The sequence below is a fragment of the Falco biarmicus genome, chromosome 6 (assembly GCF_023638135.1).
Source record: "Falco biarmicus isolate bFalBia1 chromosome 6, bFalBia1.pri, whole genome shotgun sequence".
NCBI lineage: Eukaryota > Metazoa > Chordata > Aves > Falconiformes > Falconidae > Falco > Falco biarmicus.
This window is the reverse complement of record NC_079293.1, coordinates 62,459,428-62,473,912: the sequence shown is the minus strand read 5'-3', so window position 1 is coordinate 62,473,912 and position 14,485 is coordinate 62,459,428. Positions and strand designations below refer to the sequence as shown.

Genomic DNA, 14,485 nt, shown 5'->3' with positions numbered 1-14,485 from the left:
AAAATAGGTGATCTAAATTGTACGAGTTGGCATGAACTGCTCATCTACAGTGCCATAATTCCTTCTACCTTTCTGAGCAGAGACATACATTTTCTGAACATGGGTATACACATCGATGTGTAAACAGTGCTGGCACTTGACAAAATCTGACATTTCACAGTTCTGTAAACCATCTTCTTTTGTGTTCAGTGTACCTTTATGTATTTAAGAAGTGAGCAGAAATGAAGACAAAGTTTGAGATGTGATTGAAAACAGCACTGGAATGCTCAACTACAACTAAAGAAGTTAAGTGATTAAAATCATGGTCTTTCTGTAGTATTCAATCATTTAAATTCAAGAGAGGCACCGCAAAACATGCATGGCAGTTCCAGACTTTGGGTGCTTCAGATGCTATGTACCCAAGGCCAAAAAACATCAAAAGCATGATCTTCTGGCTTTGCAGTGCACACCTTGTCTCAAAAGGCTGTTTTGCATGGCCTTAAAAGTATCAATCTCAGAAACTTTCTCTATGTTGTATGTATGTTCACATGCACACACAAAAGCACATACATAAAGTATATCAATTGAAAGAAAAGATGGAATTTCAAATAATTTCATATACAGCCATTCAATGATATATAATAAATACAAAAATGGGTGATAAATAAATCTTTCCTACCAAAACACTATATGAGAATAGTTTTCATAATTAACGTAAGAGGTTCCAAGAACAACCTACTACCACTTTGTGTAGTCATGTTAGCAATGAAAAATTTTTACAAGTTCCTTCCAGTATGAGGGGTAGTGCTGATTCTGGTGGTGTCCTCAGGACTTTGTACTGTAACAGAGACAGGAATTAGCAGAGGGGGAGAGATGGAATGCACAGAAACCACTGTGGATTACATTGTTTTCTGAGGTGTTCAGTGGAATATAAGGCTTCCCTTCTAAAATAATCTGTAGACACTTTTGCTCTAAATGCCACTTTGAAAAATGACCCACAAGAACCAAAGAAACCCCATAAGCCTGACTTTGCAGAAAGTCTGAAACAGGTCAGCCCAGTGAACATGTTATTGTTCACATAGAGTAACTAGGATTCAGTCAATGTATGAAATAATCAAAGCTGAATCAGGTCACAGAAGGTGAAGGAATTATGGAGATTAACAAAAATAACCTTCAAGTCACTTCTGCTTTCAAAGGGTTGCTTAAAAAACTCATCATGGAATTGACTGGTGAGGTTTCATTGTTTAGGTCTAGGGCTCGATTTCCACCAGCTGGAAAATACCTACATAAAAAATCTTCTGAAACTGGCAAAAGTTAAAAGTAATTGTAGTGATCTTCTTTGACCTAATGTACTAGGAATTTGTGTGGATTTACTTCCCTCAGCACAGCAGTCTTGTGTCAATAATGTTGGCATGAGCATATGGAATTAAGTTAACTTTCAATAAACAGCCAACAGGTCCATCAGGATGGCAGCTGAAAGCCCCCTCTAAGTAAACTCTACATTTCCTCTATAAAAAAAAAAAAAAATCATCAAACTTGAACAGTGAAGGGTGTTTTTTTATTCTGCTTCGTTAAAATTAACAGTACAGCTGGCTATATTTGTTGTCCATAACTATTTGCACTATGTCATTTTCTTGTTTAGTTAAAACAACTGGCAGTAATAAAATAAGGGCAGGTGGATATGTTACTATGGTTCCTGTTTATAGTGCAGAATAACAGGCCTAGAAAGAGTACAGAGACAGTAAGGTCACACTCCTTGTCAAGGAAATTTATATCTTATTCAGATTTTGGTGTTAGTCAAATTGGTCTTTCTGATCTTCCTATGCTGGACATGCAAGTTAAATTATATGACTGTACCTCTACCTGCATTTTTTGCTTTCCTTTTTCTAAACGTTATGTGTCTAAACCCAGAAAGAAAAGCATTCCTAAGTCATGGATACAGCAGACACAGCCTTACTCAAACTTCCTTAGAAATGCAAAATCTGTCTGGCTCGTAGTTTTGACAGCCACCTGTGATGCAGAGAGAAGAAATGCACCAAGTGTACTTACAGTTGCTAATTTATCATTAGCATAGTCTGCATCTGCTTTTGGTCAGATATTAATTACAATAAGGTTTTTGTAGTAACGGATTTATTCCTTCATGAAGTGGAAGTTCACTGTGTCACTACAGTTTGCTAGATGAATGCTTCCACTCCCCTGCTGCCTTGTCCCACCTACCCCGGGTAGGGCCAAGAGAACACATCTGTCTCCAGAGACACTAGGCACCATCCCTTCACAATCCCTCCACCTGACAGGTTGTTGTTAGTATAAGGAGTACTGCAGGTGCTAGAAAAGATCAGCAATAAGAAGATGCTTTACTGGTAAATATAAAAATGAACGGCTTTGTCTCCTCAGTCTATCCAAAATGGCCTTCATGATAGCAGATGTGCATTTCTTGGACATATTTAATCTTATGCAGCACACATTTGGACTGCAATGCTGCAGCAGGCAGAACCCAAGACATGCATTTACCTTCTTTTTCCCCTTCCTCTGTTTACACAGACTGTTACTGATTGAATCCGAGTCATTCACACTGGAAGGGAACATGCAAGCCAAAGGACAGAAGCACGAAAAGCTTCTTTTTAACAAGATACCTTGCACAAATAAGAAGTGTTTGATTGTTGGCATAAGTTAATTTTATTCTATTATATAAATATTACATAAATATATTAGCAAAATATAACATCAACAAAGTCTTACTCCAATTTCAGCATACAATTTCTACCAATAAACTTTGATCTGAGGAAAGCAACACAGTAAAGAAATCTCATTCTTTCTTAGTTCTGCTTGAACATTCTGATAGCCAAGGATACACGAAAATTCCCTTTGTTACAAATGGTATTTAATTTTTGTTTTCCCCAGACTGGAGATATTGCACATCCTTTCTGCCCTTTCATCCAGTTATTGATCCACCTTATCAGCACTACCTCAGTCATATTGGATGGAGTCAGAGAGACATCCAGAAAGAAAAACTGCTATCTAAATGAGGATGACAAGGAAGAAAAGTTTCTCATTTTCCTTCTTACTTTTCTTCATTCTCTTTCTTACCAAGGAAAAGTTCAAAAAAGCTCTTCTTCCTGAAAAAATTCACAGACACTTCAGTGAGGAGACAAAATGGTCTGCTGCAGCACTTGCTGAGAACAAGCAATTACCTAGCATTATCTTCTGCCAGAACGGACAACACAGATTCAGATGGACTTTGTGATCTCTGACTGCCGCTATAATAAAGACCATGTCAAAATGTTGATAAAAAAGGCAGGCCCAGACATATTTTGTTGTTAATAATCTTGAAGGCTACAGACAAAACTGAAATTATTAGCAAAAGAAATTTCACTGCTCTGCATGCAGCTTTCAAGCATATATTGGCTAAATGTACACAGTGGCCCTGTCATCTCTAAGTCATCCCATGACTTAAAGAATATTTCATGCCCCTCTACCCCTTTATTTAAGTGAATTTATGGAGTATCCATGCATGCATATGAATGTCACTTTTAAAAAAATGATATACAAACATGTTGAAATCAGCTGCTAAAGAATATGGTCAGTTTGGTTTTCTTAGCTTCCTAAGAGTCATATCATGAATCGAGTCTGTTTTCAAGAACAGCTTAGTCAGTTTGTCTTGATCTAGTAAAATAGAGATACTGACCAGAAATAAGCTAAAATTCCTGTTGTCTCTGCAGATATACCGAACCGAGCTGATGCTAGGAAATGTGGATTCAACTAGCTCCAATACTGATCAGCTGTGCCTGGCAAACATTGCAAAGCTTAAACAACACACTGCAATATATGGTATATATGCATTTTGGCAGGTGAACATGAGATTGTAAGTCTTCCATTCTTTGTCAATTCTGTGACTGGCATAAAGGGTTGGTATAAAGGATGCAAGGATGCAATAAAAACTTCTCCTGTTTCCACAAATGTCTATATTATGGCCATGAGCAACTGGCCAACACCAAAGGGGAGAGCTAATTAAAAACAAAATAGAAAGATGAAAGAAGTTAAATTTAAAGTTTAGGCAGAGAATATGATTAAAGGATTGAATTTTAATTAAAGAAATGTTAGAATAACTTTTTTCACCGTCTTGCTTTTACTTTAGGGACACGGGTTAGTTCTTTAAACCATCATTACTGTTGCTCTTACTGTTTCACTAGGATAACAGAGATGTGAAATGCAGAGGGTGGGTGCAAGGGAATTCTTTTTTGAAGGAAACTTTAGCAAGAAATATTCCACTTGAATACAATGCAAAAAAATCCTCACCACCAGGATGAAAAGCTCAACTGGAAATGCTCAACTAAGCATATGGATCTAATTTTATTTTGGCCATGTCTGAGTTGGGACAACTGCTTCAAACGACCTTCAGAGATCCTCTCCAACCTGAGTTAGTCTATGGTTATATGTGTGTAGCATGACAGCAGTCTTGTATATGTACGAAGAGCACTAAAGACAACTGACTTAGAAAGAAATCTGAGAAAAGACGACATGTTTAGCCTGATTAGTTGGTATGAAACTAAAAACTTATTTTGGAGGAATGACTTCATCTGAGAGCTGTAAAAGCTCTCCGTTTCCCCCTCTCCAGTGTTCTAACAATCTATAAAGAAAAATCTTTCACCAAAACATAGTCTTTATTGATAAAGGGACAAAGGTACATAAAAAGAGTAGAATGAAGTAAAACTGATTCTTTAACAAGAAAACAGCAGAGGTTATGCAACAATGCAATTCGGCAAATTTAACTTTCTATTTGATACTGTAGGTATACAAAGGGGAGAGGGACCTTAAGAGCTGAGACTTTATCTATAACTGAACAAAATTACTTTCAAAGTATTAACAGCAAGCAGAAATCTTAGATGACTTGTAATAAAACTAGTTCTTGAAAAAGAGCAAAGGCCAAGCTGAGTTGAATTAGAGCCTGCCACCATTTCTCTGGTGGTTCAGAAACTGCCTTCCCTGCAGATTAATTTCTGCAATTGGAAGAATTCTTTTGAACACAACCATTGAAAGGGTTGTCTGCCTGAATACGGAAATAGAAACAGCTGGTCAGACTCTGGAAATTAAGGTCTTCAGGTTAGACAGGAATCTTCCAGTTGCCCTAAGATGCCTCTAGCACAAATCCTACCACTGGTAAAAGACTGGCATAATCATATCTGAGCCAATTTTCCTAGTCCTTGGCAGTACAGTGAGCAGATCAGATTGGAGATGATGTTTCAGGTTCAAATGAGATTTAAATGAAAATCTGCATCATCCCCCTAAAGCCAACATTAATTCTGAGACTAATAATGAATGCCAATTCTGCTGTCTCTTTCCACACTGATAATTTTTGCCAAAATATACCTCTGGAACTGCAGTCAGATCTCTTTCAGCAAATGCTGCCTCTGATTTCAACACACATAAGTAACTCTGCATCCCAGGCTGACTCAGACCTTACTCACCCTCACTAGGGAGCCAAGTAACTGATTTTGTGTGATTTCTGCTCTAGTTCAGAATATTAAATAAGATTGGACATGTTTTGAAGGGGCAGAAAAACATGTGCTGCATAATAAAACTCTGTGAAAGTTTAACAAATTAAATTTGTATTCCATTGCTATATCCACTCTTTTGCCCTTTGCAGTACTTAGTCCAGTTCAGTTTGTCCTGAGAGTAGAAATTTGCCTCCAAAGAAGAAATAAATAATATAGAGGAAAACATTAAAAAATAATGTTAGAGATTCACTCATTATTTGTAAGAAGATGTAAGGGTGTAAAGGTAGCTTCCTGAAACTCTGGTTAATTGATAACTTTGCAGCTGATTAGGCTGAATGCTGTTTGGGGCAGAAGTCATATCTTTTCACCCTCTGGGAAGCATTTGCCACACACTTACTCTTATACAAATAAAAAGCATGAACCATCACAATGGTAACCAACCTGACGTTCCCAGATGCTTCTTAAACAGGTGATTAGGGTGTATCAGAGAGGGAAATTATTTAAACCAAAACAAATCCCTCAACACTCTGCCTTTTGTAATTGATCTTCTCGTGACCAGTCTTTTCCTTGCACATGCCAAGTAGCACTATCACCAGTAGGACCACTGGAGGCTGAGTGTGGCAGGGTACTACTCAGCAGAGAAAATGCCGTAACCTCCTGTCCCAAACCCATTTAACCTAACAGAAAAGAGACTGAGGTGTGCGTTACGTGGGTTACTCACGGCTCAGCTTCGATGCTCTGGTCAGCAGCTATGTAGTTGGCGGGGATGTAGCCCTGGAGCCTGCAGCCAGGACGGACAGACCCTGTTGGCAGGAGGAGCCTAGCATACCACCAGCCCTCGTGGGATGCATCCAGCACTTCAAGCTTATCCCCAGCTTGGAAGCTCAAGTCCTCCTCAGTGCGAGCCTCATAGTCAAAGAGTGCCACAAATCTACAAATATTCACCAGATGCTGGCCAGGCAGTGGAGGTAAAGGTTTTTCTTTTGTCTTACTGTCTCCATCTTTCTGTCCTGCTTGGAAGTCATGCCTTACCACAGCAAGGTTAGCGAAAACTTGACCAACTTTCTCATCCTGCTCATTGTCTCTCCCCGAGAATAAGCACGGGATGTGGGGCTCCAAACAGGCACAGTGCTTCTGAAAGAAGTTTCCCATCCTGTTTCCTTGTGCCTTCCTCTGCTTCTGCTGTACTTTCACTTTTCCCAGTTGCGATACTCTTAGACCAATTTTTGCACCATCAACATTTTAGCTTTTTGCAGGACTTCCTGTCCCCCTCCTCCTATGGCACAAAATGAAACAACTCTTGGCACAGCTGGAAGCTCCTTTCCAAGTCCCACTGAGAGCTCATTACAGGCGTCTCCTGGATCCGGAGTGAAACCTGAGTATTCGGGTGCCAGAGCGTGTGTGGAGGGAATTTCTCACTTCCTCTTCGGAACAGGAAAGCAACACCACAGCTGTGCTGGTCTAAGCTCTGGGAACAATGGGGGAGCGTGGACCCTCTTCTCCCACAGCAAAACAGTCAGAACATCTAAGCACGGGAGGCTTCTCAACTCTTACAGCTTGCTGTGGGTGTTTTCTTCTCTCAGGTGGGGTCCTGTCACACGCTCAGCGGTGAACGTCTGTGAAGCCTGTCTTGGTAATGATTAACTAAGCTGACCTGCCTGTTCCCTTAGCAGTCTCTGACGTGGACAGTTTGAATATTTCTTTTTGTTTCCTGGTTTGCACTGGTTTCAGCTCCCGGTGGGAAGTCTTTGCTCGCCTGAGGCTGGCAGACGCCCTCACCTGGACCACACCTGTGGCCTCGGCTCTCACTCACACCCAAAAACTTTCCCCAGCCAAGCACGCGCCTTCCAAACCAGTCCTCCGACTTACTTTTTTATTGACCCGGGTTTAGCACTTCTTAGAAGGAAAAATAAATATATGTGGCTTATAGTAATACAACAATATATTTTAGCTCATTCCTTATTTTCATATTAAGGAAACAAAGGCACTAGCAAAAAACAAAAATGCCCCAGGTGGTTGGCTAATTGTATCAACCACATATAAAAATAATGGCTGTCTTCCAGTCACCATGTAAGCCGATGAAACTACATTGACCAGTATGTTCCCATTTCTAAAGTGCCTACACCCTGGCAAACAGACCAAGCCTGGGTGTCTGGATACTGCTGTTGCAAAGCAGCCTGGAAAGCCAACTGCCACATCCCAGCAGTGCAACCCAAGCTTTATAACAGCTGGAAACCACCACAGCCTGGGGGACACACAGTGATTGGAGCAGGAGCAGGAAGCACAGGAGATGGCCTGTCTGCACCATGTGGTGGCATTTCAGTAAGAGGCAACTCTTATGGGTGACAGGTCAATCAAAACTATACATGGACCTATGGCTCCTGGTGATAAAGAAAACTGGCTCCCTGGCTCCTTTTTTTTTTTTTTTCCCCTGTCAGGAATAACTGCTGTTTTCCTAAACATTTACACATGTCTCTCAGCTCTGTTTAGAGTTGCCAACTTCTGTTGCTTCACTTCACTAGAAAGAAAACCCAGCTGAATAACTTCAAAACCAAAGCCACTTGTTTTCATCATGTCTCTCAGTTCTTTGAATGGGGAGACCAGTGGCACAGACAGAAGACTACTGATGGACTAGGGACTGTGAGATGACGGAAAGAGGTCTCATTGAAAGTTTATCGCTATCAGGTGCGTCTCTACTGAAGAGGACTGAGGAACTGCTTACTCACTCCTCTTCTGCAACGCTGCAAAGGAAACCGAAGAAAGGAGAAAGTATTGTGCATATTAAGTGACCACTGAACCTCATAATCCGTAATAAACGTTTTGGGTGTGATAAAAAAAATGGCATGCTTATTTTTCAGATTACGAAAACCATATTTAGTTTCTGAAGCACTACTGGAGATTATTTTGCCCCACAGCAATTACTAATTACTACCTAGATCAATAAGAACACAGATATGCAAGAGATAATTAATTTTCTTAGGTCTGAAGAACAATATCCAAGGTCAGGAAAGGTCAGTTTTGAAAAATAAACTATCTTCATTAGTCTTATTTAAAGAATTATTTACATTTACTGAAACCAGAGAACATTAGAAAAGCTGTTTTAAATAATCTGGGGGGTTTCAGTTTGCATATTTGATTGGCTTTTCCTGTAATTTTTGTGGTTCTGACAACTTGGGCATTAATCTGGCAAAGATCTGCATATGCATCTACTGCATAGAATAGTTTCATCATGACAATGGAGCCACTTGCATCGCACAGAATCAGTCTCATGCACTGTTCTTTTCAGGATCAAGACCCATCTTTACACTGAGGCGCCAATATATATACGCATTAGAAATCACTGCATTCACTGAGACCACTCAGATAAATATTTATAACTGCAGCTAGAATGGGGCTTAAGCCTACAAACATTTGTGTATATGAATATCTTATCTCAAATAAACCCAGGCATTAAATTCATCTTCTCTACCAATTCAGTCCCGTGCTTGGCTTTAGAAAACCAGAAAGACATTTGCTGGAAGAGATCAATAAATATAAAACAGATTACCTTCCTCCCAACCAACTCTTCAGGATCAGTTTTATTTATGAAACAAGTGGACTTTAACAAAAAGCCATGAAATTCATTAGTCAGATTTAAAACTGTCCTCAAAAAGAGAGAGGAGTGGGGTTGCTGAGAACTGCTAAGCAGATTCCCAAGCCCATGTGGGGCAGGAGCGTGGCTGAACTGTGGTGGCCACACTGCAGCAGTGCCTCTGCCAGGGTCTTTGTTCCCATACTGGTGACTTTGAGGTTTTCCTGCATTTCTGAAAATAAAGCAGTACCATTTATGTTTTAGAGACTATATAATTTTATCACAGGCAAGAAAAAAAATGAACATCCAATAAAAATGTTCTTGCTGGTTTTACTGAAAAAAATAAAATCTGACAAATCCCATAATCCTAATTTTCATGCTCATAGTTTGGAACAAATGACAATAATCATATATATTCAGGGGCTTTTCCATATAAACTATTGTCTGAGTCCTCAGCACTAGTATTACATATTTAGCAGGATAATCTTTGCAGCACCTATTTCTGGACTTAATTTAGGTGTTTTTTGCCTTGCATCTCACGATATTTTCTTTTTGCAAAAGGAGGCCAAACAGATCTGTATTGCTTCCTGGCCTTCTGTATCTTTACTGAAATGTTTTGGAAGCTAAGTGTCAAACCAGAAATTATCCAAATATATAAGCTACTGGATGTAAAGTGGCTGTGAAAGACTTAATCAGATATATTAATGAATTTTATTAGCAAAAACGCTTTGAGAGGGACACAACAGTCTCACCTCATTCTTACAGCCAGCAATAGCTAGTGAGAAAGATGAATTTATTATTACCAGAACAGCACATTTGTGGTATGGGTACTGAAATTTAGTTTTCTGGTCCCTATATTATTTTAAAAAATCATTAATAATGCAAGTAGTTTCTTGAAATATGCAACACATTAAAGCAAAGATAGATCATTTACAGAATGTGTCTGACAGGATCATATAAACCTAGATTTTAGGAAAGGAAACAAATCTATTCAATTAAGTAGTACTTCTCCCCTTCAAACTAGGTAATTCCCCATTGCTTTTAAAGTGTGTTTCCTTGTTCCATTAAAAAAAGAACGTCCACACTGATGCTATAGGTTTGAGGATGACAGATATCTGAAGTTACTTTTTATATTCTATATGTTGCTTACAAAGTCCCATATAAGTTGGACTCTTGCAAGGAGCCTTACCTCTGCTTAAAGCATAAATTTGCAGTCCTTTACATCTATTAAATCAAATTCTAATTAACTTAAAGTCCGTACTCTTTAGGCCTTGTTTATTCTGCAAAACCATCATGTTTAAACATGATCGTGAAACAGACTTCTCTAACTCCTTTGAACGGACAGAAAAACAATGTGTTAATACACTGTGTTTTAGTAGGCCTAGTACAAATCTACTCTGCAACACCGATATTAATTGAAGTGCTTTTGGAATGGGCTACTGCTCTGCATGAATTAAGGTGTCAGACTGAGTCGTGAATAAGTACAGATAAGACTTGAATCCATAATATTTCAAAAGTCTTGTTTTGATATAATTTTAATTTGTATTCGATGCTTTAAAAAATTTTGTATGAGTTTTCACTACAGATATTTCCTATGTTTATTGATTTTTACGTGCTCTGAATGGAACTTTTGGTATAATTACATAAAAATTTAGAGCTTTAGAAAATATGAACCCTCCTCCACCTCATAAATATGCTGCTTCATATTTCAGAGGCAAGGAGTGAACATCACTGAGCATCAGGCTTTGGTACTGATGATACATGATGTTTGAAACAATTCCCCTATGCCATGCAGAGAAGAATTACAGTTAGAACTGTACTCTGCTGGGGAAAAAAGAATATTCAAAGGCAACAGTTTTGTTAAGAAATATGAGTCAGTTCAAACTGGAACTTGAAAAAGAGAGAATTTTTTCTTAATAATAAGGTGAGACCACAAGAGAAACATTCATTTTTCTCCGCAGTTTTTTCAGATTTTGTAAACAGGAAAAAAGCACCATGTGGCAAAATAAGGAATTAAGATATAAAATACAAGAATCATAATTAAATAGTGCATGAAACTGCTGCCTGTTGCACCACTTTCTATACTGCTTAATCTTTTTCAAGTCAGTACTCATACTGCTGCATTAATATATGCTAATTTAAATAGTTGACATAACACATCTTGCTTAGAAAAACTTCTTAATACATTATGATAAGGCAAGTCAAATATTCCAGAAAAGTACAATATTCAAATAATATGATCTTTAAAGAAATTCAAAGAAAAGCAAATACATGCTGCTCTGAATCTGTGCTTGGGAAATAATTTAAATGATTAAACATCTTAAACTTGTGTTGTTTTTTTTAAGGTAATGAATTGAAATGAAGCACAGTGATTTTTTTTTTATTACAGCTGTCTTCTCAGCTATATTTCTTTCCATTTGCACATTAGAATGGCACACATTACCACCACTTTGTAGCTTTTTTATAATCCTTTTAATCAGCACTTCCATTTTGTTTCTGTAATTTGCAAATTGCCATTCTTTTCAATGAAAATAAATTATGTGTGCAGTTTTACTCTTGACAAAATTGTTTACTCTTATTGATTAATCACTTTCCTGGTTTTGTATATTATCTTAAACCATAAATTCACAAAGACATGGAGTTATATTTGATTCGGCATTTTCCAACCTTAAATCTTTTGCATTTGTAATGAGAAAACTCTGGCTATTTATTTTCATAAGGCTGATCCGGTAATCCATCTCTACTCTAGAAAGCATTAAAAGTACATATTCAACTGCTTCACTGATGAGGATTGCTTATTTATTAGCTGAATTTGGGCCTAAAACAGGCTACGTCTGAAAACAAATGAACACAGAGGAATAAGGCTCTGTCAAAAACTGACAGAATAGAGACTTTCTCTATTTGTTCAAACAATAAGACCTCGCTGCTTAAATTTAATGTGAATTTTGCCATTATCTGCAATGGGACCAGACCTCAGCCATTATTTTTCATTTTATCGTACATTATTCTAAATGACATACAGCACACACTGTTAAAAATTGTAAGTTAATTTGCTTTCTATGAAGCAGCCTTTCTGAATAAAACCATGCTGTAGCTCTCTAAGGCATGAAAAATACTTCTAATCGAGCCTATCTCTGGGTGGAAAAAAATATGGTAAATGGATAACAAAGATATATCAGCGAACATGACTTTGCCATTCTTCTAACAAAATGTATTCCAAAACTGACCCTGTTATGGATAGTTTTTAAATTTAGAAAGTGTATATATTTATGAAGATTTTATGATGGGTCAAGATCATTTCTCGCATAACTCTATCAAAGTCTGCGTGCTATGCCACAGATGACTTATGAACGTGATTTACCATCTTTATCTTCAGAAGCTGAATTGCATCAAGAGAAGCAGAGAAATCCAAAGAGCGATGGACAGAAAGGAACAGTGTATCAAAGTACTATACTCATTATTCCCCCTGTGAATGAAAGTGGGTGCATTTTTTTTCCCCAAAATAAAATCAGCACTCTCTCCTGACCTGTGCATGTGGGAAAGGAAACATCTTACGAGGACCTAAAACTTACAATTAGAATATATTGATATACCATATAAAGGAACACATATTTTTAATTACTTTAAATTACTGAAATATTACATGTAAAAGTAGTAGAAAAACACTATGTATTAATTTTTAAATAGAATACGACAGGACAGGGCAGGACAGAATAGAATAGAATAGAATAGAATAGAATAGAATAGAATAGAATAGAATAGAATAGAATAGAATAGAATAGAATAGTTCAGTTGGAAGGGACCTACAACCACCATCTAGTCCAACTGCCTGACTGTATTGGGGCTAACCAAAAGTTAAAGCATGTTATTAAGGGCATTGTTCAATTGCCTCTTAAACACTGACAGGCTTGGGGTATCAACCACCTCTCTAGAAAGCCATTTCAGTGTTTGGCCATGCTCTTGGTAAAGAAATGCTTCCTAATATGTAGTCTAAACCTCCCCTGGTGCAGCTTTGAACCATTCCCACGTCCTATCACTGAATGCCAGGGAGAGGAGATCGGCACCTCCCTTTCTCCTCCATTTTACTTTTATTCTTCCTGCTAGATAAACTGTATTTATACACATTGCTCCACATTACTGCAAATTGTGCACACACTAATATTTTATACAGCTAAAATCTCTCTGTAGGAAAACGGCTGGGTCTATAATCAGTTCCTGTGATTACATGAACCCGGTGCACTGTCCATCCATCTTTCCAGACTAGGTCCCTTTCTCCTTGTGTATTTTCTATATAGTTTCCCACCTCCTGATTCTATTCTGCTGTATCTCTCTTTCATAGGTATGCAGTGAGATGCTGTGCAGAGAACATTACCCAACATGGAAGACATTGTCTTCAAAAAATAGAGGAAAAGGGATCAGCAGTGCCTCACACCAACCTTGGGATGGGCATTTGCACATTTTCCACATGAAAAGGAAAGAGTACGCAGAAAAGGAAGGCATAATCCTGGGGTTTACTTAAAAATTAAGTTGGGAACCAGTATCCAGGGCATGTGTTAGACTCTGGAAATCATCTCAAACACCATAGCATAGCCATGGCCAAGGGCACAAGTGATTTAAAAACTGTTATCTTAGCTATTCATCTTCAGAAGCATAGCTATAGTCTGAGGGTCAACAAATACCAGTACCTAGGTGACTAATTTCTATATTAGACTCAGTATAAAAGGTCTTAAAATCATGTTTTTCTTATTCTGAAGTCAGTGACAGTATACTCATTGGTTTAACTGAGAGCAGGCTTTCATTTTTACCCTTAGTTCATGTATCATAATTTTTGTATCAGTTTTTGGCTCATGTTTGGAATAATCTTTATGTAATGGTAAAGATGCAGTATGTGAAATTGTTTCTTTACTATGTTGCAGCAGCAGTCTGACCAGTTTCGTGTGTGTTCAAATGTAACTGATGCAACTTCTCCTGCAAATATGTGTTCGCTTACTTTTCTTCCTTTCCTTTTGTTTCTGTGTTCTTCTCTCCCTCTCTCCTAGTATCTTTTCTACATAGTTTACTACCTACTCTTTTCTTTCTGCTGTATCCATCTTTCACCAGTATGTAGTGGGATGCTGTAAAAAGAATATTACCCAACAATCAAGACATGGTGTTTTTAAACTTCCCCTAAGGAAATGGGATAGGAAGTAAGCACCTTTAGCGATATGCATTTTCAGTGAGCATTTATGATACAAATTTCTGTTGTTGTAGAAAAAATAATTTACTCCCCTTCTCTGACAAAATTTTCCCAAATTCATATTCCTCCATCTTCATTTCCACAGCTTTAAACCTTGTCAGAATTCCCCCCCTCCCTGAGAAGAGTGGAAGGCTCAACACAACACAGGTAAACCTGAACATACTGTTTTCCTAAAATAGAAGGCATTGACCCTCTTCACAGACT

The 14,485-nt window shown here is 38.0% G+C and overlaps 1 protein-coding gene across 1 annotated transcript in view; it reads right to left on the bottom strand.

Moving 5' to 3' along the window:
* The window catches only part of FRK (fyn related Src family tyrosine kinase), a 54,695-nt gene extending 47,243 nt beyond the window's left edge, over positions 1 to 7,452 (bottom strand). Inside the window, exon 1 of the mRNA XM_056344087.1 lies at positions 6,196 to 7,452. Within this exon, the coding sequence (XP_056200062.1) occupies positions 6,196 to 6,626 (431 nt within the window). The 5' untranslated portion in view covers positions 6,627 to 7,452. The remainder of the gene's footprint in view (positions 1 to 6,195) is intronic.
* Between the last annotated feature and the right edge of the window lie 7,033 nt (positions 7,453 to 14,485).